Raw genomic sequence first — 27,594 nt, forward strand, 5'->3', positions numbered from 1 at the left:
GCAGTTGATAACGTGAGGTTATGTGTGGAACTAGATATCTAGCTGGACGATCAGGAAAACTTGCTTTTCCTTTCTTTGCATAACTAGGTGAGAAGAGGTGCAGCTGAGGACTAGGCCATGTTCCTTAAACCTCCTAGGTATTGCATCTTTATTGCTTCGAGTACAGCACGTTCGAATTGTGTTTCCATAGCCGGAATTCCTCAAAACAAGAGGAATTTTTTTGCCAACTTTGACGTGAACAAGATGCTTCAGCTGCTTGTCTGTAAGATAGGCCTAATCCTTTACATTAAGAGAAGTGTCAGTGGAAGGTCCTCTAGAAGATCCTCAAGGGAGAGGAAAGCTTGTGCAATTTTTGTGGGTCAAAACTTGCCCACAAAAACTTAATTCTGCGTTTTTTCGCAATATCAATACACACAACAGTGAACTGGCTGGATACTTATAGACATCTGACAAGCTGTTCTTCTCTGATTCCATAACTACGTAGTTAGTTCCTTTTCACCCTTTCTACTACTGGGCTGAGTTCAATTTTACAATTTTGTCAGTGTGCTTTCTCGAGGAAGTTTTAAAATAAAGGAAAAATAAGTGTTTCGCTCTTCAAGTATCCATGATCAGAACTGAACTGCTCTTTTGTTGATGCAAAAAACGGGTTTGATTCCAACTGCTAGAGCTGTAAATCTCCCATGCGGAATAGTCGGTACAGGTAGTTGTAGTACTGGAAGTAAGAAAAATGTTGTGGATTTTGTATTAGGCATATTTCCAGCTGCTTGCATTCCAGAACTTTACATTCAGATGCGTCTGAGTGGATTGTTTGTACTGGAGAGGGTAAGCTCGTATCTCTGAAAAAATCTGAGGATCGTTTCTGACTGTAGGCAGCCTCACCAGTTTCTTTCTCCAGGTTAGCCTGGAGTACCTAGGGTCGTGGCTGAAACATTGGCCCTTCGTAAGCCACTGACTTACCCTTTCAACCACCGTGTTCCTGAAAAGCTCAAACATGGCATTTTGGGAGCAGCTGTTCCTGTCATTTGCTATCCATGTGCAAAACGGAGGCAGCGAAATTTAAGCAAAAATGGAAACAACTTTCACTTTCATCTTCATCATGTCAGAACCCCAGCCTGTCCATCTGAGACCCGCAAACGCTCATTTGTTGAGATGCTCCTGCACCTGATAAAGCTTTTCACGCTTGCACAGAAGGTGGATGTCTTGCGTGTGCTGTTGGGGTTTGAGTTCGTGAGAGGAAGTGAAAGATTTTAGAGGACAGCATTTGTGCAGCTTATAAACAAGCTTTTTACATGGGTGAAAAGATTAATTTTCTGCTGCCACTTGCCATAAGATATTAACTTTTTTTAATCAATGAGGCCTTCATGTGGATGTGGGCAAGGGTAGTGTTGGCACTTCTGTTAAGTCCTGTCAGCCAAGGAATAAATCCCTCGCATAACCAAGAGTTGTACCTATAAGATTTGTGAGCCATCGCATTGGGTGGTGGGGAAGCTTGCTGCTTTGTTTAAAAAGCAACTAAATTTTAAGCTTTTGTATTGCTGAAGAGATGAGGTAAAACATCTTTCTGGTCTTGAGCTATTTGTGTGATGAGTTGAAGGGGTAACGGTATGGCTTAAATAATATCATCTGCAATTTTTCTTAAACTAATTTGCTTTTAAAAGGAAATCCTAAATGTGTAGCTTCTTGAGCTGTTCAAGTTGTTGTTGTTTTTTTATTGAAGCAACTAAGCGTGTCCTTTTAGGAGAAACACATCTGGTAGTTAACATTCACAGTGTAATACAGAAGGTAAACGGAATTTTTACTTTCTGCGGATGCCTGCTTGGAAATTGGGGTTAGTAACAGCTAGGTTGTGTCACAAGTTTAATTTGATGGTGGTGTTGGTCTTATAAATGGGGAAGGGAGAACTGCTACCCTCAAAAATAATGATTTCTCTGTGGTGTTAAGGCTTCTCCCCCACTCCTCCCATTAGTCTTCTGCTCAAGTATATAATGAGAAGTGGCTTTGCTTTGAGGAAAGACTGATTGGTGGGAAGTGGTTACTGCAAAAATAAGAACGCTAAAATAGAATGAATCTTTAGGAAAAGATGCTCACAAGTTATTAATGGAGAGGTGGCTTTATCATGTCATTCTTCCTGTTAATACATTCCATCAGTAAATGTGAATCTTGTTTTTATATCTTTGTCAAATTTGTCTAGATTTCTTAAGTTAGATCTGTAGGAGGATACTTTTATGTCAGAGCACTAGGATAAAACACAGTGACTTTGCATGATTCACTTTTCTTTCCTTTTAAAACCAGTTTTGATAGAGATTTTAAAAAATAATTCCCAAAACTGCTTGGATACGTAAAAATGCAGATGTGTATCCAGTGGAGCCTGCAAAGATGCAGGCAGATGCTCGTAGGTACCTGGATACTATTTCGGTTAATCTATTCCAGCCTCTTGAATTTGTGTTTTAGCCTGGTAGGAGCAACTGCTCTGTTGGCAGGTCAGCCACGAGTCCATAAAATAATGGGAAAGATCATCTTATGGGTACCAGTTGTACTGCTGTTAACACAACTTTCACTTGTTCATTTTCTTAGTGTTAAAAAAAGCATTAAAATTTCGCATTTAAAGAAAAATCAGCAGTACTGCCAGCATCTGATAACGGTAATAGCTGCCTTGCCAGATGGAAGATGCTTCTCAATTCTTAGCCCAGGGTCAAGCAGATGCTTGCCTGAAGAGCCGAGCTTGGAACTACTGCTACTCAACAAATCAGAAGTTTTGTTTCTCAAACCGGTTGTCTTAGACTTTTATGAATACTGCCTTGGCTCTTTTGTGGATGTGGTTAAATTGAGCAGTTAGGGTATAAATTGAGATAGAAATTGCAGAGGCTGGATCAGTATACTGAGAAAAGACCGTCCAACGGGCAGTCCAACTTCCGTCTTGCTCCAAGCCACTTCTGAAGTTTTTTAGTGCCCCATCACGTGCCTGGGTGTTTGACCCGTGTTGCTGCTGTATCCACGTGACTTAAGAGCAGCATAGTTAGCCCAGAGATGCAATGTTTGATAGGACGTATCTGCCTTGTATGGAAGTTGTTTCTCTAACAGTCTTTGCTTATTTTTCACTAGGGTCCATTAAATAGTGAGTCTTCCAACCAGAGCTTGTGCAGCGTGGGTTCTCTGAGTGATAAAGAATTGGAGGTAAGCAGGCACAAATCCTCGTGGTGATCGGGTTTAAGGTGGACATGATTGAACTCAAAACATAGAAGAAATTGTGTGTGAGTGAGCGGGCGCAAAAGGGACTAGTAAAAGTATTTAGTCTGGATCTTTACAGTCTTTGGACCATGCTGTGAAGCTTCCCACTGTAGCAGGCAGATTTTGCCCAAACCCGAAAGAACAGCATTCCTAAAGCTCATCTTATGAAATTATTTTCAGCTGCATTGTGATTTGTTTCCTGGGTTTGGATACAGTGTTGGCCAAATAAAAAGCCAGAGAGCATTAATGGAAAAGTTTGCCTTACCTATCAAATATGTGAATTTGCAGAAGTCTGTACAAACCGGAGCATTTTTATGAATTGCTCTGTGGAAGTGTGGGAAGGTGAAAATTGATGCTTTGTCCCTGTTTAATCTCACTGCTTTAGGATTAACTATTTCAAAACACTTGCTAAAGCAGCAAAATGAACTGTAGAGTTACATTTTTACTTTAAAATTAAAGCAAAATCTCAAATTTAAATGCATTTTCTTATGCATTTAAAGAACTTCCCACACGGTTATCAGGTAAGTTTTGGATCATATTTCCCTCTATTATATGGCAGCACTGATATGAGGTGTCTGGTGAAGCTAAGTCTTTCGAGAACGCAGTATCTTAAACTCCATACAAGTAAGTATAGTTAATAGTGGAAAACCGAGTATTCGTTCTAATTTTACTTGGTTTCTTTAATGGACTTCTGTGGAGGGATTTAAATTGACCAAGCTGACATAATCCAATCTACCATTCCTTGCTTTTTCAGTTTGTAACAGATAAAGTTGTGTGTAATTTTTGTTATGTAAGTACTTGAATGGAAAAACAACTTAAACTGAATGTCATTAATATGCTTACAGTTCCATGGAGGCTGTAATGGAGCCTGTGGTGTTATAGTCACGCCAACGCTGTTCATGAGTTGCTCTTCACTACGCAGTGAGGAGGTTATGTCACTGAATTTTACAGATACAGGAGCTGGTACAGCAAGTCTGTAGATAATTATGGAGTTTTCAGTCCTCCCATTCTAAAAAGTGTCTTTGCAGACACAATGGCGACCTTTGTCTTAACATTCCCTCCATCCTCGTACCAGAACAATAACATGTCGGTGACTGTCCAGCTGGTAACTTGGGCCTGTAGATGTCCAGCATCCCCTGGGGACACAGCCAGGTTTAGATTCTGGCTGTGTCAGCTTTATCCTTGTTATCCTATTAAAGGAGGTAGATTGATTTCTGTGCTTACTGTGTGCAAGTCTTTTGGCAGAGATCTTTAAACGGGGTACTTTGGACTTTGGTTTCCAAAGAGCATGAAACTTAGGTTTACCACAAACTTTCTGGCCATGGCTTTCCCTCTCCCAGAGCTGTGTTTTGCACACTGTGGTTTTCTTCCTGCCCCCAGGCTATAGTTTAGTGGTGGCTGCAGTGATTGTAAAGCATATAGCTCAGAAATTATTTGGGACCCTTTGGGATAAGAGATGTTTTTAAAATGACGTTGGTGATGGAAATGACAAGCTATCTTTCTTTCCAGCAACCTCAGTAAGCTGCTTCTAGCCCAGTGTTTCCTAACGTTTTCAGCAGGTCTGGCCACACGAGTGACTCTGGTGACGGGGAAAGCACCACGCCAGGGTCTCATGCCAGGGTCTCCTCCACTCTCACGTGTCTGGGCTTGCTAGCCTTGTACAGACGTGACACTTTTGTAGCCTTCAGGCCTCCCACCTGTGCTCTGTATTGTGCCTGTGCTTAAATATATCACTGTCCACAGATAAACTGCCCCTCGGGGTCTCTGGTTGCTGGAGGAAATGGCAGGTGTTACCAACCCTTGACTTGAATGAGAGAGAAGTCCAGATGAATTGCTGCATCTGTGGCAGCTTCCTCCTGGCCGCCATCTTGGGGAGCTCTGCCTTGTTTTGTGTAAGGTTGAAGTTGTGCACCAGTAGACAGGACAGTTCTTGTAGCCATCTGCAAAGAGCTTTGGGAAGAAACATGAGGTGGAGACAAGATGAATTGTCCCGGTAGACGGCGAGTAGCCACTGGACCGCAAATTTAGATGTCTGTACTCAAACCTCTTGTCATTACTCCTCTTGTACCCGCACTGTGATCGTTGTGAAATGATTTATACGGGTTTTTATAAGTGTTTGAACTAGTTCTGCTAACCATGTGAGGTAACTAGGCAGTAGAGGCTGGCTTGCTGCAGCTGAAATAGGAAAAAAAATTTAACCTCATTCCTAACCGTGTTCTCTCCCTTCTGCAGCGCAGATACCAGAAGGTAGTAGCTGTTTGAGAGCAGTTGTTTCTTTAAGTACCAGCAGTAGAAACAAATGCACCAGAGAAGCGAAATGGCCACTGGGGATATGGAGCAGATTATTGTGTTTTTGGTATTTTCTTTAAATCTTGGAATAACTGCAGAAATGTTAATTTTGAAGTATTGTTTAACAGACTCCTGAGAAAAAACAGAATGACCAGCGGAACAGAAAAAGGAAAGCAGAAGCGTATGAGACCAGTCAAGGTAATTCATTCTCCTGACCCTGCTGCAGGATTTCTGAACGGTTGGTAATTTGTGCACGTTTTGCACAGTCAGTGTCCTAGGAAACTAATGGCTCTTCTCAAGGGTGTGTCAGGCTGCTTGTTATAAACTACTCCATGATGGTGTAGTTCTCTTCTGGGAGCCTTGTTATCCTCATTGGCAGGCAAATACTCGTCCACAGCTTATTCGCACAAACTATTGCATTTTTATGGGACAGACTGCCCAAAGGCTTAACGTGGCTTCTCTGGAGTGTTGTTTCGGTCCCGCGACGCTACATATACAGCAGCCAGGCTTCAAAATACAGACTGTACTCTCTTCCTTGCTTTTTGAGACGTACGCGTGCCTCGTTAGAGTAAGTTCTCACCATAACAAATAGAGAACAAACTGTGCTCAAGTATGAAGCAGGCAGTGCTGTCTCGCAGTACGAAAGAAAAAACGTGTCCAAGTGGAGATTTTCTAGCAAATGGGCATAGGGGCAGATTTCTGTTTCCTTTGTTCTTCATCGAGGGATTGTGTTGACAGAACCGCTTTGATAATATATTAAAATAAGAGAAAAGGGCTAAGTTTTAATGAGCTGGTATTAAGCCACCACTAATTATCTCTCTAACTCTTACGGTAATGTTAGTGAGAGATCTAATATGCAGTAATTTATCTGAAGGTGGAGGACTAAAAGTACCCTTTTCTCTGTCCTTATCTTGAAGGAAATTCTGCAGAACCCATGCAACATTCAGTGATGTTTAGTGTTTTCTAAGTACTTTAGCAAGTGCAAATGCTGTTTGATTGGATTTGACATGTTTGGAATTGAGAGTTAATTGAATTGTCAACTGTAAACCCTCCCAACAACAGCACAAGAGCTGTAACCCTGGGGCAGTCTTTTGTTGTGCAGAAGCTTTTGTTGTGATAGGTGTTGCACCTCTCTACAGCGAAAGGAGTGTCAAAATAGAGGAACAGTTTTTTTAGAATGGCATCATAGCTTCTGTTCTTAAAAATATGAACTCTTATTTTCATCCTTTGTTTTGCTTTTTAGGAAAAGGCACTCCTAGAGGACATAAAATTAGTGATTATTTTGAGGTAAGCATCTTTACATTGTCTGAGAAGTCTGCTTGAATTCCCATTATGTAAAATCTGTAGATGGAAGTCTGTAATGCGATTTCTGTTACTGATCCAGCACTGGAGTCATTGATTGACGATGTTAACCTGATATGCTCGGATCTGTTTAGGTAGAGGATATGAGATTTTTGGAAGTTGATTTTTAAATTCACATTTCTTTGAACAACTGATAAAGCAATTTTTTAAAAGAACAGCCACATAAGTATAGGTTTGAGATTGACTTCCATTGGAGCTTGGATCTCAGGTGAGGCTATCCGAGTGCACAAACCTGTTTCGATAAGGGTCCAGTGCTGCAAAAGAACCTACCTGCAAAGTCACGCTGATTTCAGCAGGAGGTTGTTTTGGGGGTTGCCTCTTTAGAAAAGCTTACCGTGGGAAGCTGGCACCACACAGGAGACAGAGACCCCTCCCCAAAATAACGATGGACATTCTAAAAATCAACATTCTTTTAATTGCATTTTTCTAGGTCTGCACCATTCAGAGCTCTAGCTTTTATGTTTGTTCTTTATTTTGCTGAGTAGCTTGGAGTCAGAAATTAAGTGCTTGTTAGCGCTTACTTCTTTCCTGGCCAAAGGTTTTTAGGTGCAGGACCATATGAATTTCTGCACCAACTAGACCAGTTACCCAGCTGCTTACGTATCCCGACTTCAGCAGTGACTGGCGCAGGTGCTTCGGTGGAGGTGTACGTTTCTTACCGCCCCTGTGGTGCACAGTTAGACACGTCTCCTCACTGGGAGTGGGCTTTCTAATTCTATACAGTAAATAACAGATCTATAGCCAAGTGTGCGGCTTTATATCTTTTTGTGTTAAAAAGAAAAATGTACTCTGTGCAAATATGAATGTTTGTCTGAAGTATTTCTGCTGTTATTTTTGAAAAGAGTACATGCAATTTTAAGGTTTTCCTCTTAACTTATATTCAGTTTGTTTAAATGAGTCCCTTGAGCCTATAAGGCTTCATTTTTAAGATTAATGCATTTCTTCTGTCTCTGTTAAATTTGCTTAAATATAGTATCTCTGTGGAATTACTGATAATCAAATTGTTCCTTTGGCCAGTTTGCTGGGGGAAGTGGCCCAGGAACCAGTCCCGGTAGAAGTGTGCCGCCTGTCGCCAGATCGTCACCGCAGCATTCCTTATCCAACCCCTTGCCGGTAAGTGTTCTCCCCGGGGACGGAGCTGGTGGTATGGCATTGATTAGGCTGGTGGCCATGCTTCAGACAGGTAATAAAAGGTTCTGAACAGGAAAGAAGGGTGTCTTGGTGAGTGATGTCGCTTATTCTGTATTTTTTTTTTTTTTTTTTGTAATCTGAAACTGGGTTCTAGCAGCAAAGCCAGATGTCCAGGACCCTGTAGCAGTGGCTAGTCCAGTTGCAACTGATGCAAACATCTGATCTTAAGGCATGCAAGAGGAATGTTTTTAGCATGTTGTGTGGTTACAGATAGATCGCTGTCCTTAATAAAAGGTGGAACTGACATATTAGTTATCTTGTATTCTGTTGTAGCTCACAAACTTCTCCATGGAGCTGGGAGTATGTCGTATGTTGTGTACCACCGGTACAATGATATTCTGATCTTGATTGGACCCTTTGGGTATACTGAAAAACGTGCATATTTTAACTATATTGGGAAGGTCTTTTACTTCTGTTTACGTATGTGTGCCTTGTAAGGAGCATTAGCAAAAGCTTGCAAAGAAATGCGTATACATGCACATCTGTTGCTATTTTTTTTGTTATGTAATTCCATTTTGCTGTCTCGGCATTTCTACAAGATCTGAATGTGAAGAAATAACCGGTATTTTTAAGCCATTTTAGCACAGGGCAGCTAAAGACACTTCTTTCAGCTAGCAAAGCAATATTCAGAGGCTGTGGTGTCTGATCTCTAGTTTTGAATGTTGCCTGGGTCCCTCTTTAAAAAATTTTTGGCATTTGTTGAGTGTCACAAAGGTATGGAGCATTATGGGAAAGGTTCGTATTCCGAAAACCAAATGCAAAGTCTTCCCTGATTACATTATTCTGCAGAGACCTTTGCACAGTTCACGAATGTGTACTGAACTAAATCCCAACACTGAATGCTCTGCTCAGAATTCAATATATGTTGCTAGATTTTGGAAGCTTTTAACGCTGCTTTAAGGGACATCAGATATGCTTCTAGATATATTTGATGTTTACAGAAATTATAATATATTGGTTAATTGAACAGCCCTTTCTCCTGTCCTATTAATTCACTAATACACCTCTTTAAAGAGAAGTTAATGAAAGCAATGCCATCTCTGAATGTTGCAGATGCGTGAGGTATTAAGGACAGTTCTTTATTCCAGTGGATGCGATGCCCTGCAGGTGTTTATAATGGGACAAGTTGATTCTTCCTGTGGTTTTCTTCTCTACTTGTATGTATTGAGTAGGTAAAAGTTTGAACAGAGTATTTCTCATGAGGGGAAAACCAATGTTCCGCTCGTTTCAGCTAGGCCAGGTTGTGTGTCTCCTTACGCAGGTGCTCTTTGTGTTTCTTATCTTCTGTTCTTTACTCTTGCAGCTAGACCTACAATGTTTGCTTATTCATAACAAATTATTACGTGCATTTGTAAGATCTGTCCTCTTCTTACAAACTGAATATCAGTGGTTTGAACTAAGCCCCAAAAAACAGGGGGATGAGTGAAAACTGGAGAAGGTTGAGTATCTTACCCGTTACAGATGTCGGTATGGTCTAGGAAGAGAGCAGTGTTAAAATGTCTTTCACGATGAGACAAACCTCCTCCAAACCTGTGAGTTAATCTGTATTGTACTGGAAATCTTCTGCAATCAGAACTTGCGGAGGAATGGTAATGACTTCAGGATGTTACTTCTTGTCTTCGAATCTCTTGACTGCTTTGAATTGCCTTGCTTCTCCTTTGATCAGAAGAATGATCTGCAGGTCTTCAGACTCTTCTGTGGTTACTCTCATATACAAGCATTCTTTTGGGGAAGAAAGCACGCTCTTGACATTCAGAACGTTAGCCACGAAATATGCTTCAGGTTGCAATTTAGGTTTTTAAGAAAAACTGAAGCCTGACCTGACTGTTTACTTTCTATGTGGCGTATGCCTGGCCGAGAGTTACGACTTGGAAGGACTTAGATGATTATTATCTAGACTGCCAATTTTTATCAGTGATGGCCTGGCTTTTAAAGTGAGGGCAATGAGATTCTGAGTGCTGTAATCAATGTAGCTCAGATGATTCTTGTTCTTATTGAACCCAGTTCCTGTATCACAGTTGCAAAATTAGCCTACTGCAGGAGAATGGAGCTGGCCTTTAAGAGATGCGATGCATCTTTAAAAGATTTTGAAAACACATTAGTACTTTACTTGTCTTGCAGGAAATTGGTCCCAGCTATAATGACAGAAATGAGCTTACCGTGACGTCTGGGTCCTAGACATGGTTAGGTTGCTGGCATTTAGCAGTTCTGACTCAGTTTACTTCACCAGAATAATGAATGTATCGTGACATTGGCTGTTTTAAAATGAGTCCTTAAAAACCATCAAGTAGTATAATTGTGAACGCATTGACCAAAATTGCAATGCACTAAGATTTCTGGATCTACAACCAGGTTTGCCCCACTGGCTCTGAAACACATATATATACAAAGGAAGGGGGTGTGTTAACTGACAAGGAATTATGTCCTGTGTGTTCATTTGTGACTTTTTTAATTGTAAACTTCATGTACTTTTTGATGTCTGCCATTGGAACAATCACTCCAGGAGTCCTGTTTGAGTTATCAGATCCTCACCGTGCTGCCTGCCCATTCCTGAGCTGCTGCTTCGCTGACAACAGTTTTGGCAGAGTCAGAGAATTGCTTTTTTTTTTTTTTTAAAAAAAAAAAAAGTTCATTGTATTGTTTTTGACTGTGTTACAGCGGCGAGTGGAGCAGCCGCTGTATGGGGTAGACGGCAGCACAGCAAAGGAACCGCAGGAGGAACACTCTGCTCTGCCAACGCTGATGTCGGTGATGCTGGCGAAGCAGCGGCTAGAGAATGAGCAGCTGGCACAGAGGGGAGGTGGCCTCTGTTTTACTTTTGTCTCGGTGAGCAGCTCTGAAAAGATTTGAATCCCAAGGGAGGATGTTTCTAGTTAAGGCATGGGGAATTTGAAGCTTTTCTGCTCAAAAACAGTGGTTCAAGTGCAGCCTGGTTTATTGATGACCAAGTCTACCATCTTCTGGTAAGTTCATCTTCCTTGTGAAGAGTTCTAGGTCCCAGGCTTTGCTTGTTTAATAAAATGATGTGAGTTTTAAGTTAACGACTCAAAATCTTACATAGATCACAATAATAGCATCTGAGAGGCTAAATCTGATAGATTCAAAAGCAAAAGAATGAGGTATAGTCTTGCTGTGAGAAGTGTTTGTTTTGGCCTCGCTTAATCTCAGCTGACATTAATTATATTAGGCTTTTAAAAGCTTTGTCTTTTAGCAGGTTGGGCCAGACTTCTTGAAAGAAACTGACTCTTCTTGTTTTAACGAACTAAATCTCTACAGCATTCTTAAACCTTAACATGAAAGCATGGTACCCAGGCCAGGCTGCACCTCCCATGTAAAGATAAGTGTATCTGCATGGGCACTAGTGATCACGCTGAGGAGCATATAACAATACGCTGACTTTCTTTTGCAGGCCCAGCAAGGCAGCCCATCTTCTACCGGATCAGGGAACACTGAGCATTCCTGCACTTCCCAAAAACAGATTTCCATCCAGCACAAACAGTCACAGGTATAGCTCACTAGATGATACATCTCTTGGATATGAGATTGCAGCTTGATGCAGCTTGTCTCCCACAGCAGAGGATGCCACCTGTAGTAGACATAATGTTTCCAGTGAAAGGAGTCAGCAGTCCCAAGTCGGTCTGTAACTACTGATTGAAGTGAATCGCTGAACTTTGTTTCTTATCCTGTAAGGGATGCTTCCAGTTGCTGCTACTGAAGTTTGCCCAATCTGTTAGTGAGGCTTTTCTGTGCCAGTACTGTGGGTAGTTCTCCAGCTGTGTGCGAACGTGCTCAGGAGAGGAACGCTTTAGCTCTGTTTCAGTTCTGCTGTATCCTGAATGTTCTTCCTCTCTTTGTACATGAAGATGTGAAGGAAACCCAAGTGATAGCTGTGAATGCCTCTATTCAAGCGCTGGTCATGGGTGCCTCCGCACTGCTTACAGCACAAATATCCACGGTTTAGCTGGAAGTTCTTTGGGTTCTGCAGAGTACACCCATGGCATAGTTTGTCCTGTCAAGGTGGAACATGATGTGCTCCTGACAGTGCTTCTCAGCAACTCCACTGACATGGAGTCAAGAAGAGGAGTAGCTCCTTTGACTGTGCTGATGCCTTTTTGGTGCCTTTTAAATTGTTAAGGTTCTTCTTGTGGCTTTATGGCAAGATTTACTTTTTAGCTGTGTCATCTTCCTCTGTTGCTTAGAAGGATGTTCAGCTTTATCTGCAATGCACTTTGCTTATTTCTTCTCCAAGCCTGCTTTTAATCTTCTTTTGATTTCCATCTCTGATTTCTCTGTGACTGACCCTTCCCTTGAGTGATATTTAAACAATGAGTTTTGTGTCAATCATTTTCTCACATCAGTCTGTGTCAGAGATGATTTTATTGATGGGGGAAGTTCATTCTCCTTTTCCCCACCAGAGTGGTCCAAGTTCTTTGTGCATGAAGAACAGCAGTTCTACCTCTGGGGTACTGATTAGCTTAAATCTCTGAGCTCTGTTGTGTCACTGGGGTCAGATCTGTTATCTGTCCTGTTAAAATGCTGGTCTCTGACGATCCCACTTTCTTGCTAGTGCATGGAGAGTTCTTGTGCGAGAACGATGCCGTAACTCGAGAACCTGCCAGAGAGAGCTTTCAGATTTCAATCTTTGCTGTCCCAACACCAGTGCTTAAAAGAGTGGTCCCTCCTGGAGCGAGCAAGAGGTTTTTATTCTCTCCTGTGCTTAGCATGCCCACAGGGTCCATCTTCCTTGAAAAGAGTGACATGTTATCTGAGGCTGCCTTCTGCTAGTGCTCAGCTTCATGGTATTCTCCAGGGGTCTAGACGTAGCATACGCTTAAGGCAAAGAATCCACGAAGATGCTTGACTTGTGCGATGAGGACACTTACATATTCTTGGTTTTCCCTTCCAAACCTGTATGGAGTTGATAGGGTTTTAAAAAAAAAAAAAAAAAGAGTTCAGCAATTTCCAGTTTGGATCACTTCTGGCAATGCCAAAAGCAAGTCAGCGTGAGCATGATTTTCTTAGCGTTTTCAGTCAGTGCCAGGGCCCTCCGAGCGCTCTGAGGCAAGGTGAGTTGGGATGAAGTCACGTGTAAGAGCATGCAGCCTGAAACATGACTTCATCTGACACGGTGCGAGCATGGCTGTGCATTTGGCAAAATGGCATAATAACACTCACTTACTAAAGAAACTTTCTGCAGCCTAGGTTTCCAGCAGACAGCCTTCTCGTTGCCTTCAGTGACAAAAGCTTTTGTTGCACGTTGTCAGGAAGCATAAACCAAGCTAAGGCAGAAGTGAGGTGACCTGCCCAGGCCTCCCCTTTGTATCTTGGGATTTAGGATCATCTCGCTTGATGTGCAATGCTGGCACGTGTTCTTTTTGATCTTTCCCGAACTGGGCATATGTAGAGCAGCAACAGCCTGCCAAGTTTGTCTCTTACTTCATGGTGTTAGCTTCCAGGCAAGCCTGAAATTTGGAGAACAGTTATATGACAACTCCGCAGGTAAGTCTCTGCTAACTCTTCTCAGAACCAAGATAGCTGCTTGCTAGCCATAAAAGTGAAATCCGTGTACGCAGTCATGGAGCGAGACTTCCTTGTGTCTATTTGGGTATTTTAGATGCGGTGTTTGTGTACGTGCTGATTTCTTTCACCTTTTCTTCCGCACCCATTAATGAGAGTGCTGAGTTTGAAATATTTCTACTGCTAGGGAATATAGGGTATGTCTTTTGTCTTCTGTTCCTGGGCATAACTCTCACTTCGTTGGTGAAGGTATTTGAGATGTGCTGCACCCCATAAAACTTTCCAAATAGGTTTAACTCAAGAACTATAAAGCGTCTGTCCATAGTGGGCACCAATAAGTCAGTTTGTCAGAAACAAAGGCTTGTGCCTAATATTCCTGTTCTCAATCTGTTATAATACTTTAAAATGAAGACCTGTGTTTTCTGTCAAGACCACTGTAGAACCCACAAGTATTGGCTTTTGACTGGCAGGTAGTTGTCCGTGCCCGTGAAAGATCTCATAAATTTGATATTCCAGCTGAGAGTTGGGATTTGGTGGGGTTTTTCTTAAGCCTTTTTCCTGTATGAGGTATGTTGCGCTGCAGGAAAGGACAGTGAATGTCAGAGACCACCAAGGAGTGGGCAGAACTCAACTATGAAACCAAAATTTGCAGGATGCAGAGGATCTTGTAGGCCTTTATTACCAGTTTGCGTTCTCCAGAGCAGCTTTGTGCTAGCTGACTGCTAGGGTTGAGGGTGGCAGAGCCCTGGCACAGGCTGCCCAGAGAGGTGGGGGGGGTCTCCAACTCTGGAGACATTCAAAACCTGCCTGGACGCGTTCCTGTGCCACCTGCTCTGGGTGACCCTGCTCTGGCCGGGGGTTGGAGGGGATGATCTCCAGAGGGCCCTGCCAACCCTGTGATTCTATGACTGAACCTCCTGTGCTGGAGGAGCCCACCGTGCAATAAGAAAATGAAGAATGGAGAAAGTTCTTCCCCTGATGCAGGGCATCGGCTCCTTCTTCTTAGACCTAACTGTTCAGATCAGAGAGGGTTACACTGTGATGTTACGTGCTGACTATCTGAAATATCAGCTCTTTTTCTTAAATGTGGTTTATGGTCATTTTTCCCTACAGTCTGACCTCACAATGGAAAAAATATCTGCACTAGAAAACAGTAAAAACTCTGACTTGGAGAAGAAGGAGGGGAGGATAGATGACTTATTAAGAGTAAGTATTTAAAGTGGGACAACTCTTTTAAAAGCTGCTATTTAAAGATACCTAGAATGCACGTGCCAGCCAGGCTGCAGAGCAGGATTTTGTATACCGTTTGTAGAACCAAGACTTGCAAGGTAAAACAAATCCGGTCGTCCCTTACTTGCAAGATAACTGCCTGCCTTGTAGATACTCTGTTTGGGCCCGCTTGAATCCACAAGCGGTGCAGCAGCGACTGTGGTGCCAGGTGTAGCTCAGGTGTTTGTGTCCTCAGCAGTGTCGTTGGCCTTTCTTTGATCTGTTGCACAGTTTGATATTTTGCTAGCTAACTGAACATGTTTGCAGAATTATTCCTCTCTCCTAAGTTCTGAGGAGCTGACTCCGCTTTTTGTTTAGCAGCATGTTCAGTAGCCTCTCGGTCGACTGGGAAGTTGTATTCTGAAGTGCTCGTTCATGAGAGTCAGTGACATGTACAGAAATGAGGAGAGCATCTTTTGGTGAAACCAAAAGAGTAAAGCTTCTCTTAACCCATTAGTATTCTTCAGTAAAAGATAAATACCTTTAAATCAAGGATCTTGTCTTAATGGAGGAGTTCTCATTGATTTGGCTTTCATCAGCTGGAGAGGCATCTCTTGTGAAGTGTTGAAAAGGATTAGAAAACACATTAAAGGGAGAAGAGGGGAGGCTCTCTGTGTGTCTGCTCTCGGCACCTAAAAGCTAAGGCAAGCTCATAGAGACACACACATGTGGGTTTGTGGAAAACAATCCATGAAGCAGGAAATTTATTTATTGTTACCATCCGCTGTTTAATCAGAAGTCAGACTTTTGTTTGGAAGGGGGATGGTTAAATGGTTAAATTTTTATCAACGAAAGTGCAGCACATAAAATCCCGCTATACACTGGTGGTGTTAAAAACAGCATCTGTTACTGGGAGCAGTCTATATAGCAGGGCTAATGGATAGCAACTTGAACAAGAATTTAATTGGAAGTGCAAAGGGAGTTACCCCATCCTTTTCCTCTGCCAGTATTGTGGCTGAAGAGGGAGGATAGTCCAGGGATGACTAAGCTATTTTGAGACTTCATAGCTGTGGCAAGGTCTTAAATGTTTAAAAAAAATTAAAATATTCCTGGTGCTTGTGTTTAGTCCCTTTGTACCTTAGTTCCTTATGTAAACCAGGGTGATGGCACTTCCCTGTTGTAGGAGGGGTAAGGAGTGGGTTAAAAATCAAAGAGCTTGGCTTGCATGTTTTGCTAAGAGGAACCTACTCTTTTTTCCTTATCCTGCTGGTTTGCTTTCTTTAATCTGATGCCTAGAGCTAGCTGGAGAAGCTTCTTCCTAGGTGATGCTTAGTTTGGCTCTGAGTGATTTTAAAGTCAAAGGCTTTTCTTCTCTTTTCACTTTTAGGCCAACTGCGATTTGAGACGGCAGATAGATGAACAGCAAAAGATGCTGGAGAAGTACAAGGAGCGGTTGAATAGATGTGTAACAATGAGCAAGAAGCTTCTTATAGAAAAGGTGAGCGGGGGACTCTTCACATCTCTGCAGTCACAGCTCATGTCCTTGAAAACTTCTCAGCGCAAACCTGCTCCTATTGCTACAGTGGTAAAAGACAACTGGAATTCTGTCTTGAGTTATTTCTCTGCAAATAGGAATGTAATGCTAAGACTGAAGTGGTTCAGAATGTTTTGATTTCGTTACTTTTCATGGTCTCAAAGAGCGGTCTCTCTTGCTTAAGTGAAATAGTCTGAGCTGTAAACGCGGCAGACATGATTGGGAAACTCGTACTCCTGAAAAGCGACATTGTCTAGCTCTGGCAATACAAGAGCGGTATCCCATTGTGCAGTGAAATTGCCAGATATGCTCTGTGACATGGGCAAGTGATTTAGATCTTTCCTTCTTTCAAACAGCAAAGTTGGAGATCGTTGCTTTGTATAACACTCAAAACAACACATTAAAGACACTGGGGAAACTGCCAGGCTGCTGTTTACCAGCATCCAGCCTGCTTCAGCGTTGAAAGATTTCCAGATTTCCTGATGGTTAAACAATGTGGGGGTTTGATTGCTCTTTCACCTGTTGGCCAATTACATCTATTGTTTGTGGGCACTGGATGGGCAAAACTACCAGGGTGCTGGCCAGTACGTGCAGTCTGTTTGAGTTGATTTTTGTCACAGAGCTGATTGTTCTTGGCTGAATGGGACTCCCGTTTCTGGGAGGATTTGTAACTCCGGGCTAGGTGTTATGTAGACCTGGGATTATATATGACTCCAGTGAGGAGCTTTGCTGGTTCATCTTTAATCCGAACTGACTGAAGCTTTGCTGCTCTCATCTCAGGCCTTGGAAATTTCCGCTCCTTTACCGGACACGCTCTGTGACAGACACCACCCCCAAGTTTTAGGCGTGTTGGTGACCTAATTGAGATTGTGTCACTTCTAGGAGTGGTGTGAGTCTAGGACTGAGCTGGCTCGTCACCCTATCTTAGTCTTAACAGTGATTCAAGGTGCATTTTCTTCCTTCATCTCCTGTTTGTGTGAATAAGGGCCTGATCAGAGCCATGTCTGGAGACTCGCTAAGCTGCTGATACAAAGGGAGAGTTTTAATCCTACTGCTAGACTGATTTCAGCTGATGGTAGAATGGGTGTGAGCTGCCCAAGCAGTAATGGGGAAGGAAAGGTGAGGCTGAAATGTCAGAAAGGAGGAGGTCAAACAAATGCCTGTCAGACCAGTGTGAAGCGCCAGCAATTATTTGATCAATGATTTTCAGCTGGGTTTCAGATAAGCAGTACTGAAACAATGGAAAGCAGTAAGAATTGGTAATGATTTAAAACACAGCACAGCTCTCAGCTGCTAATTTATGGTTTATATTTTAACATGTGTTTTGTTTTGTTTTCAGTCAAAACAGGAGAAGATGGCATGCAGAGATAAGAGCATGCAGGATCGATTGAGGCTAGGTCACTTCACTACGGTGCGGCACGGGGCGTCCTTCACCGAGCAGTGGACAGATGGCTATGCCTTCCAGAACCTCATCAAGTGAGGACAGAAATTGTCTTTACCTTCAGAGGCAAAGACAGAAAAACTAAGCAGTTGTCTGTGATGTCTTACATATCAAAATAGAGAATGGTGTGACTGATGCATGAAAGCATCAGATAGAAACTCAGCTTCTGACAATGGGGAACGGTTTCGCGTTGTAGTGAGAAATATGTCTCCGCTTAAACCCCCGGAGACTTGAAACTGGAATCGAATTGTTTGAGTTGGCCCCTGGGTTGGGAAGCAGTCCGCTGCCCTGTCAGGTGTTGTCGGTGCACCTGCCCGGCTGTGCAGTGCTTGGGCTGGAGGGGTCGACCAGATTTTGAGTCAATCAGTTTGATTTGCATACTTGCATATATTAGTCACGGAAGGCTAATTAGCTCCTTTTCTTTTTTAAAGTAGAAAGTAGAGAAGCTTAAAAGAGAAAATCCATACTATTTAACTTTTTTTGCCTTCTGGTAACAGTGATCAAAGGGGCTGCAGAAACCTGGAAATGAAGATCAGAGACCCTTTTATGCAGGATGTTAATGAAAATATCCAGTGAATTCCCACCTGGCCTAGACCTTTAAGTAGGACTTGGCAAATTAATTGCATTAGAGCTATGTGTGATCCTTTAAAATCATATCACTTCTCTGTAGTCTGATAGGGAGGTGCAGGTCTTGTTAGGCGCAGATTAAGGACTTTATATTTCCCCCTTAGTTTATGCTGTAAGACATGGAAAAAGTACTTCTGGAATATTTACCTGCAGTCTCAGACTCTTTTTAAAAGTGAATTAAGTATGTAAATGCTCAAGTTATTTAGACTTGAAATTTCAAGAGTGCTTTTATCACTGTAAAACGTTTTAAGATGTCTTTTTATCTTGGAGGAGAGAATTTTCTTAGTGAAATCGGGAATGGCGTTGGTTATATTTCAGAGAACTAAGGATAGTTTAACCGTACCCTTGAAGTATAAGGATACTTTCTCAGTGCCAGACTCCAGGAATAGCTTTAGCAGGAAAGCTTGAGACTTAGAACAGAGCCTTCTAGGAAAAAGTGTGTGGAAAGTTAGTGACTTACCATGGATCCCTGGGTTTTCCGTGAGGTTAGCAGCTCCTTGTTCCTGGATATCCTTTTCATGAATAAAACCTTTCACTTACTGAAAGGTTTCTGTGGGCCAGGAAAAGAATCCCCTTTTATGTAAAAATACCTTCAAAAATGTGAGGCATAATGTTTGGCACATCCCCCTTTACTGTACAAAAATATTTTGTTACTAATCTTACAAGTACAACTGATTTGAAATTCATTGCTCCAATCTGTTAAGAACAGATGCTGAAGACAACTGAGTACATACCAATAGTTCATCCTTCACGGTTTTTTCTACTCTCTTCTTTCCAGGCAACAGGAAAGGATAAATTCCCAGCGGGAAGAAATAGAAAGACAACGAAAAATGTTAGCAAAACGGAAGCCACCTGCGATGGGACAGACCCCTCCAGCAAGCAACGAGCAGAAGCAGCGCAAGAACAAGACCAATGGAGCAGAAAATGAAACGTAGGTTACGTGGCCTTCTTGGTGCACTGCAAAGCTGGCTGCTTTGATTAGAGCACAAAATATCTACTGGAAACGGAATCTTGCCCTTGCCCCTAGGCTTTACTCCACGCACAAATGAATATTGTGGAATTAGCCTGGCATTCGGCAACATCTGGCTGCAGTTCTAAATAGTTTTCATTGGAGTAAAACAAGGATCATTGCTGAGTCCAGACTTTGTACGAGCTTAACTTTGAATGCAGTAACTTTTTCAGTATTCCTGTTCCTGTTGCATCAAGTTTGAAAAGAGGTGTCTTTTTCTTCCGTGTTGCAACTTCAGAATTTATTTTGGTATCGCTGTGTGATACATGGGGCTTTTTTTTTTTTAAGGAAAAAAAATTGTACATATTTAGAAGCCTTTATTTCCATGTACCTTCTGGTAAGGATTTTCAAACAATTTGGTATACTAAAGAAAAAATATACTCTCTATAAGGACAGTATATTAAGCATTGACCTCTGTCTCCAGAGCAGTCCTTCGCAGATACCCGAGTCAGGGAAATGGAGTGCTACTCTTTCTTCTTACAGATTTGTTTTCCTACCTCTTTTGAAGTTACTGGTGCTCTAAGAGTCCCAGTGTTCTCAAAGCTGTGTCTCACAAGAAATTCAGAACATTATTTTTTTGGAAGTTTTTTTGAGTTGGAAATACCCCTACCTTCTACCAGTTTCCTTTACGGCCTTCATTTCATTGCTGTTGACTCTCAATGACACTTTTCCTTTTGCACTATTAAATCTCCTGGGCACGACTTGACCTTGGGGTTCCTTTGAATTCTTGGCCTTGATCATTAAAAGCGCATGTGAAATAAAAGCTCCCGCTGCCTTTTGCAGTCACTGCAGAAGGTGGCACATGGGTGAGCTGTGGTCTTCGGGGTGCTCTCAGCAGCCAAGGCGGTGCCCCCGAACAGGGTGCTGGTGCCTGCTGATCGGGTGTGTTGTGTTGGAGGGCACTGTGTCCTTTCTGCAAATAGGTAGCTTGAATAGAGGCCCAGGTGGCCAAGAAGGCCAACAGCATTCTGGCTTGTATCAGGAATAGCGTGGCCGGCAGGAGCAGGGAAGTGATGGTGCCTCTACTCGGCACTGGTGAGGCCTCACCTCGAGTGCTGTGTCCAGTTCTGGGCTGCTCTGTACAAGAGGGACATTGAGGTGCCGGAGCGTGTCCAGAGGAGAGCTACCAGGCTGGTGAGGGGTCTGGAGACCAGGGCATACGAGGAGAGGCTGAGGGAGCTGGGCATGTTTAGCTTGGAGAAGAGGAGGCTGAGGGGAGACCTCATTGCCCTCTACAACTCCCTGAAAGGAGGGTGGAGAGAGGTGGGGGTTGGCCTCTTCTCCCAGGGGAATAATGACAGGACCAGAGGAAAGGGTCTGAAGCTGCGGCAGGGGAGGTTTAGGTTAGATATTAGGAGGAATGACTTTACTGAAAGAGCGGTCAGGCACTGGAACAGCCTGCCCAGGGCGGGGGTTGAGTCACCATCCCTAGAGGTGTTTAAGAAACGTCTCGATGTGGCACTTCAGGGCATGCTCTAGTGGCAGAGATTGTAGGGGTTTGGTTTTTTGGTTTGGTTTTTTTTGTGTGTGTATGGTTGGACTCGATGATCTCAAAGGTCCTTTCCAACCATGAAGATTCTATGATTTACCCCTTGTTCTGGGCAAGTGAGCTGGAAAAGAACTAAATAAAGTTCTAAAGCCGTCCTTTTGCATTGCAACTTGAGTTTGGACAAGTAAATTGAATATCTGTGCATGGATATTTGGAAACGTTGCTGTTGGTTGTGGTCACCTTTCACGTCCAAGGGGCACGTCTAGCCTTCCGCGTTTCTGCAGGGATGTTTTTCCCCAGCAGACTGGTGCAGCTGTAGGGTGCCTTACTCTGCAGACATGGCAGCGCAGCTCTTGATGTGCCTGGAAATCATGATAATGTCTCTGATATCCAGTGAGCTCCTCCCTGTGTTGTGAGCCTGCCTTGACATAATCTAGCTTTACTGGGCTTTGCTAGCAAGCCTTCTTGTGCTACCAGGTCTTTTTCTCTGCGTTTCTTGCTGGTTTATCATTCTTCGCTTGTATATTTCAGGGTTTTATTGTTGTGGTTTACAAGAGCTTCTTGTGGCATTCTTGATAAAAACTGCTTGCCAGTGTATGGATGTGGTTCATGTGGAGTGCTTTAGCTTATGAAAACATTGTTTTTGCAAGTCAGCTGAAGCAGCTGTACTGACTGACTGCTTCCTTAATCACTAGTTACCCTGTAAATGCGTTTGTTGAACTGATGTGTATCGGGTACAAAATTTTTTTTTATTTTTGGAGGGAGGCTTTTTCTTAGAGGCGCGTCTTTTAGGCAAGTCGAATATAAATGTTTCTGAAAGTTGAGTGAGAGGTGGGCAGACAAGTTCCTTCATTTGATTTTCGGTTCCATTTCGGTGGTTGTTTCTGTGTCTTAAAAAGGAGAGGAGGGTCTCATGATGCGAATTTAAACACGCGCTCTTCTGAAACTACTTTCTAGCCTGTGAGTAAGATTTTAGTTCAGGGAGACTAGTCTGCTGGGGCTTTTTGAGGTTTGTTAGGGCAGCCTGGGCAACCTTAGAGTCTTCAGCTTCACTAGTGGTGTATTTCAGGCATGTTTCTGTGAAACAGGGCAGTGTTTGTCTTAGAGCCCCCTTGATTTTTGTAATGCTTGCTGCTAACAGGCAGCTATTTTGAGCAGTGTTAGCCTGGTGGTACTCATTACATCCCTTGCTTAAGGAGTAGCCTGTTGGTGTTTAGCTCTGTATTTCATTTGTGCACTAGAATATGTGGAAAGCTTCTGGCTGGTTTATTCAATTGTCTTTTTATTCCTTATACAGCAACACCAACCAAAGACCTACGCTTTTGGGATGGTCTTTTAGATTAGCGGAATCTGATTAGCTGTCGCTGGGGGAGGTGTGTGAATTAGCATGCTTTTATATGGAATGAGACAACATGTAAACATTTATGGTACGGGCTGTGTTTTGTATGCATCTTTAATCTGTAATAAGCAGTTTCTTATGGTCAAGATTCTTTCAAAGGGAACTTGGCTTGTGAGTTTCGCATTAAATTTATCGGCTAACAACTGCTTTATCACTTACTTCAACTATGTGGAACCCTCTGCATTAGCAACAGCGGGGAGAAGTTGGGGCATTTCGAGATGAGCGCTTAATCAGCTGAATGCTGCCGCCTCTGAATTTACTGAGCAGTGAGCCAGTGTCCCCTGGCCCTGCACAGACATGGCACTCGGTCCCCTCTTCAAACTAGTTGTGGTGTTGGTGCTGTGGAGACCTCATACACTAACCTCTGTACTAAGTCCTACGCAGGGCATAACTGCTGCAGCAGGAATCCTCCTGGGATACACTTTGAACTCCATTTAGGTTCAAAAAAGATATTTATATGCTGTCACGTGTGTTATCTTGTTTACAAAGTAAACCGATGCAGTTGATAACGGGCTTCATAACTTCATGTTCACATGTGATGCCTTTACCAAACTCCTTGTTGGTGGTAGTAAGAAAGTGAGTATAATGATTGCTTTTTCTAACCTTAAAGATCTCAGCACATCATTACCTTTCACTAGTGACGGGATCTGTCGTTATTCTAGTGTAAGGCTGTGTTTTGCCTCTGTCCTACGTGATGCTCTTTGGCTATAAAAGACATTGAAAAACTTTTTTTGAGCAGCCACCTAGGATGGAAACTTTGCACATCACTTACCATCAATCAAATGGGGATTATTCCCCTTATCCCATTGCTCCTCCTAACTACACATGAGGTCAAAGAGGTGGTAAGGTGATGTAAAGTTCCCAAGGTTTCCCTGGAAGCCGCTTTGCAGAGCCTGAAGCAGGAAAAAGTTCTGAATCCCAGGTCAGTGCTCTGTTTGCAGTGGCTCTGTGGCCAGGTGGTACTGCTAGTCCCAGAATAAATAGCAGGGTTGAATTACCCAGCTTTTGTTACAAAGAAAACTTTGAAAGCAAGTCAGTAAAGCAAACTTTAAATGGAAAAAATAAGATGGGGAATAATTGTGCTTCAGAGTTCCACACTTAGATTACGATTTAACTCTCTGTGTTAAAAATCAGTCGCTAGCCTAAACAGGTGTTATTCAGGACTTGGATTTGAAAATAGTATGTGCTTTATCAAGGTTTAAGCTTTTTGTCTCTGTTGACACGCTCTGCGTACTTGTCACTTCCACTGGAGATGTGTATTCTGCAGGCTGTTCACTTTATCCCATGCGTTGAAACCTAACGCATTGGACCTCTCTTCTGTGCAGGTTAACGTTAGCAGAATACCACGAACAGGAAGAAATCTTCAAACTCCGACTAGGTCATCTTAAAAAGGTAAGAACTAACCGCAGAAAAGGCTTTTAGGTGGGTTTTTGATTCAGTATTCTATGAACAATAGCATTGCTCTGTAGAGGTCGCTACTGTTTGTTTGATAATAGAGAGGCTTTTTTTGCTTGAAAGAGATGGCCAGGATTTTGTAATAATTTTTTTCCAAGGCAGTGGTATTCAGGAAAGATGTTCTTTGCTTCAATAAATAGATTTCTGTGTCCTTAGAATTACGATTTCCTGCAGGGAGTTCCACTGTTTTGACGCGTCTTATTTTTTCACTATGATGGGCCCTAGTGCTGGGCTCTGTACGTGTCTAATAGGGGGGAACAGGAAGGAATGGAAAATTATAGGGAAGAAAATTACAAGAACACGTCATTGGCTTTCACATTTCTTTGCATTATCAAATAACCAGCATTATCAGTAACAGTCCAATAAAATCTCTTGGGCTTTTGGAAACTATCCCTGTTTAGGTCGTTGCAATGGACGTTTGTTTTCAAATACATTGGCTTCAGTAGGAATCGTACCTGCGAGTGAGGTTATAATTAGATAAGCTGTTGGTTACCTTTTAAAGTGATTGCAATAACCTATAAATAAGTTTTTTGGGACACTTCAACAGATAAAATACTGGGAAAAAAAAATAGATGTCTTCCACCATTTCTTGGTTAGCTGTGATCTCTGCTAAGGCCAAAGAGTTTTCTTTCCCCTATGAAACAAAGAGGAAGCATGGAAACGCATTGCCAGAGTTGTCCTCCTTTTCTCAGGTGGGGCCTGAGCTCTACACTTAGTTTTTCCTGTAACCTTGACACACCAGTTGAATGCAAGGCCTCATTAATGCTACTGCGCTCCTTGTTATTTTCAGTGGCAAGGGGAAGTTAATGCACATGTGGAATCCGCTGGCACTCTGCCCGTTACATTTTATTGACCTATGAGCAAAGATAAGTGATACGAGCAGGGCTATACTAAAGGCATGCTCAACTACGGCTTCCGTGTTGCTAGAGTGGATTCATTGCAGGTCCATTTATGCTGGCACGTAGTGTGCCACCCTGGAACAGAGGAATCCATTTGGAAATGGACCTTAATGGAAAATGAAGTAATGTTCCGGGATCGTGGCATTGTCTGAAGCTGTGCTTATCCTTCTCCACTTTTGGAAACCAGCTCATTCTTTGTGCCTAAAAATAGAACAAGTTGAGAAGGAAAGGAAAAGAGTCACAAGACAAATGGGTAACTGTGTCCCTTGAGTCATATATACCAAATAATGCTGCTCAAGGCGCATGTTTTAATTGAGGTTTGCAACCCTGTCCACAGCGATGTGAACTCTAGCGTTGTGTTTGAGGGCAGTAGAACTTCAGCTCTACATCAAAACTTCCCCACGGCACTAAGTTACGCTCTGACCTCTTCTACCTCTTACCGCTAATGGGACCGTGTGTTGTCCTTTCACAATCTCCATCCTCTCCGAATGCTGCCCCGTCCCCATGTGGCATCGTGATGTCCCTGTTTCTTACTTCTGAGGACCATCCTCTTTCTCTTGTCCCAGCAGACGCTGAGTTCTTACAAAACCAGCTCCACAGCACTTAAATCAAGGAAGGAGCAGGACCAGAGCTACAATGCTTCTTAATTACAGAAAACGTTAAAAACAAGAAGGCGTAAAGATGTGTCTGCTCCTGTCTGTGTGGGGGTGTAAACAAAACTGCCCAGTCAGTTTTCATTCCCATCACCTTCCACCTGACTTTTAGTTGACGATGACCATCTCTCTAATCTCCCAAACAAGTTATTTACCAAAACGTTCTTCACAAGTGGAATTAACGTGTGTTTCTGTAAATCAGGCAGAAGTGCTAACTGCACCGTCTTACAGTGTTGTGGTTTCCTTTTGGTTTTTCCTTGTGTAGGAAGAAGCAGAGATCCAGGCAGAGTTGGAACGGCTAGAGAGAGTTAGAAATCTACATATCAGGGAATTGAAAAGGATACACAATGAAGATAATTCACAGTAAGTACATGGGATTCAGGGACAAGAACACGTAACGATTTTTTATGTCCCCTTCATAATGGGAAACAATCTTTTTTTAAATTGGCATGGTGATAAACTTGAAGTTCATGTAAGACAAAGGCTTCCAAGTGCGTCAAGGCACCATTACATAGTCTTTCATCAGTGCAAAATGATCAAATAGTACCAAATCTGTCAGTCGTTAACACAATTATAATATTTTTCTGTCTTAATATAAAAATGTTGTTTCTAAGCTGTGTGGTAGCTGTAATTTATTGTGCAGTAGATTGCAGTATTTCTGTCAGTGTTCTTAAACTGTGTCTTTCTTGATAGATTTAAAGACCATCCAACGCTAAATGATAGATATTTGTTGCTACATCTTCTGGGTAGAGGCGGCTTCAGTGAAGTATATAAGGTAAATTTGAAGTGGCAATCTGTGGTGTGATCTGAATCTGCAATGAAATATTGCAGTAAGCAGGATTTTTACACTTTTCTCAGTGGTGTGTGTGTGATTGTGGAGGAAGAAGGGAGGACAGAGCATGTGTCCATCTGGCTTGCATTAGACAGCAGACTTGAGATTTTGGGGTTCTGCCCTGGTCCTCAGAGGTCAGATTCCCTGCAAATGTATGTTTTGAGAAAATGCTGCGCCAAGTCTGCAAGTTTTTTCCGAACAGATAAGCAAACCACTTGTTTCTTCAAGTGCTACACGCAAATACCTTAAGAGGCTAAGTTTTATTCAGTATGGCATAGCAAGTCTGAACATCACCGGAAATAAGAGAAAAGAGCGCCAATAATAAGAGCAAAGCTTGCATTTCCTGGGGGTAGAAGGCCTTTTTTTTTTTTTTTTTCCCTTGTGTCTTGATTTTATGCTCTGAAGTAGCAGACTGGAGGTGTGTGTGCAGTCTTGGGACTTCCTTGGAACTGAGAATTACTTGTGTGTCAGCACTCTTGCATGGCCGAGACCTGCGATACTTTGGTGCTCGCTATTTGACTGTTACGCTTAGACCCTTTCCAGTTCTAAATATTCCCCATCTAGTAGTTTTTAATTTACGTTGAATTTGGCTATAATAAAAAGAACTAGGCCAATGCAAATATTGGAAACTTCACGTTGATTTGTTATTTTGATGCAGTACAACAATAGATATCTAAACCAAGGGGGCTAGACTGCTCAGGTAGTGAAAAACAGAGCGTGAGCCGCACGTGTAAGTACCCTGAATTGCTCTTTGGAGGCTTTGCTGACTCAGTAGAAAGCCTTGGCTCCACAGAGGAAAGCAAGAGGGTACAAATGCTTCCTAGCTGACTGCGCTTAAGAGTTGTAACTGTGTTATTAAAACAAAGAAATGCTTAGCCCTTCTTCTCCAGGGTCTCGACCCATCTATTAAGCATGAGGAGTTAAGTACACAACTTTTGAGATGGACGCAGTTTATCCTTGTCTGCTTATTTTGCCCCGTCCTATAAATTATTAGCCGTTGCTGCTCTCAGACGAGGCAAAAGATTTCTGCATTTCTCTAAGAGCAGAATTCCAGTGGTCCGTTCTTTAAAGACTGCCTAAATAGCCGGAAACTGGAAGGGAAAAAACACAGCACAAGATTTACACAGTTCTGCCACTGAATTCTCCATCTTCTCAATAAGCTGAAACATTATGCTCCAAGATGGAGAGCTGAGCTACCAGTGTGAAACAAAGTATTGAAAATCCTCTGTATGTTCTGGGTTTATTTCACTGAGTGTAGAAAATGAGTTAGGTGGCTTGGGGGAATAATGGCAGGGTCTTTCCCAGTGTGATTAACTGTCTATATTTTGGTAATTTGGCCTTTCTGGTCTCATTGTAGCTCTGGTGGTAAAATGTCAGAATAAATGCGGCATTAGTTAGATCCCATGGGGCAGGTCAGATCAAAGCACAGAATATTCAATTGTTTTCAGAGTTGCTTGGTT

At 42.4% G+C, this 27,594-nt stretch overlaps 1 protein-coding gene across 10 annotated transcripts in view; it reads left to right on the forward strand.

The window, feature by feature from the left end:
• Window positions 1-27,594, forward strand: part of TLK2 (tousled like kinase 2) — a 45,044-nt gene that overhangs the window by 8,339 nt on the left and 9,111 nt on the right. For 6 of the 10 annotated variants that reach the window (XM_054224203.1, XM_054224205.1, XM_054224207.1 and 3 more), the window contains 13 exons: window positions 3,103-3,174; window positions 5,646-5,715; window positions 6,761-6,804; window positions 7,897-7,992; window positions 10,729-10,896; window positions 11,480-11,575; window positions 14,701-14,793; window positions 16,184-16,294; window positions 17,670-17,806; window positions 19,177-19,329; window positions 23,621-23,687; window positions 25,568-25,665; window positions 25,996-26,077. In XM_054224203.1, the coding sequence (XP_054080178.1) occupies window positions 3,103-3,174; window positions 5,646-5,715; window positions 6,761-6,804; window positions 7,897-7,992; window positions 10,729-10,896; window positions 11,480-11,575; window positions 14,701-14,793; window positions 16,184-16,294; window positions 17,670-17,806; window positions 19,177-19,329; window positions 23,621-23,687; window positions 25,568-25,665; window positions 25,996-26,077 (1,287 nt within the window). The remainder of the gene's footprint in view (window positions 1-3,102; window positions 3,175-5,645; window positions 5,716-6,760; window positions 6,805-7,896; window positions 7,993-10,728; window positions 10,897-11,479; window positions 11,576-14,700; window positions 14,794-16,183; window positions 16,295-17,669; window positions 17,807-19,176; window positions 19,330-23,620; window positions 23,688-25,567; window positions 25,666-25,995; window positions 26,078-27,594) is intronic. The other 4 variants (XM_054224210.1, XM_054224211.1, XM_054224212.1 and 1 more) reach the window with 4 other exon arrangements.

The sequence above is a fragment of the Rissa tridactyla genome, chromosome 19, assembly GCF_028500815.1.
Source record: "Rissa tridactyla isolate bRisTri1 chromosome 19, bRisTri1.patW.cur.20221130, whole genome shotgun sequence".
NCBI lineage: Eukaryota > Metazoa > Chordata > Aves > Charadriiformes > Laridae > Rissa > Rissa tridactyla.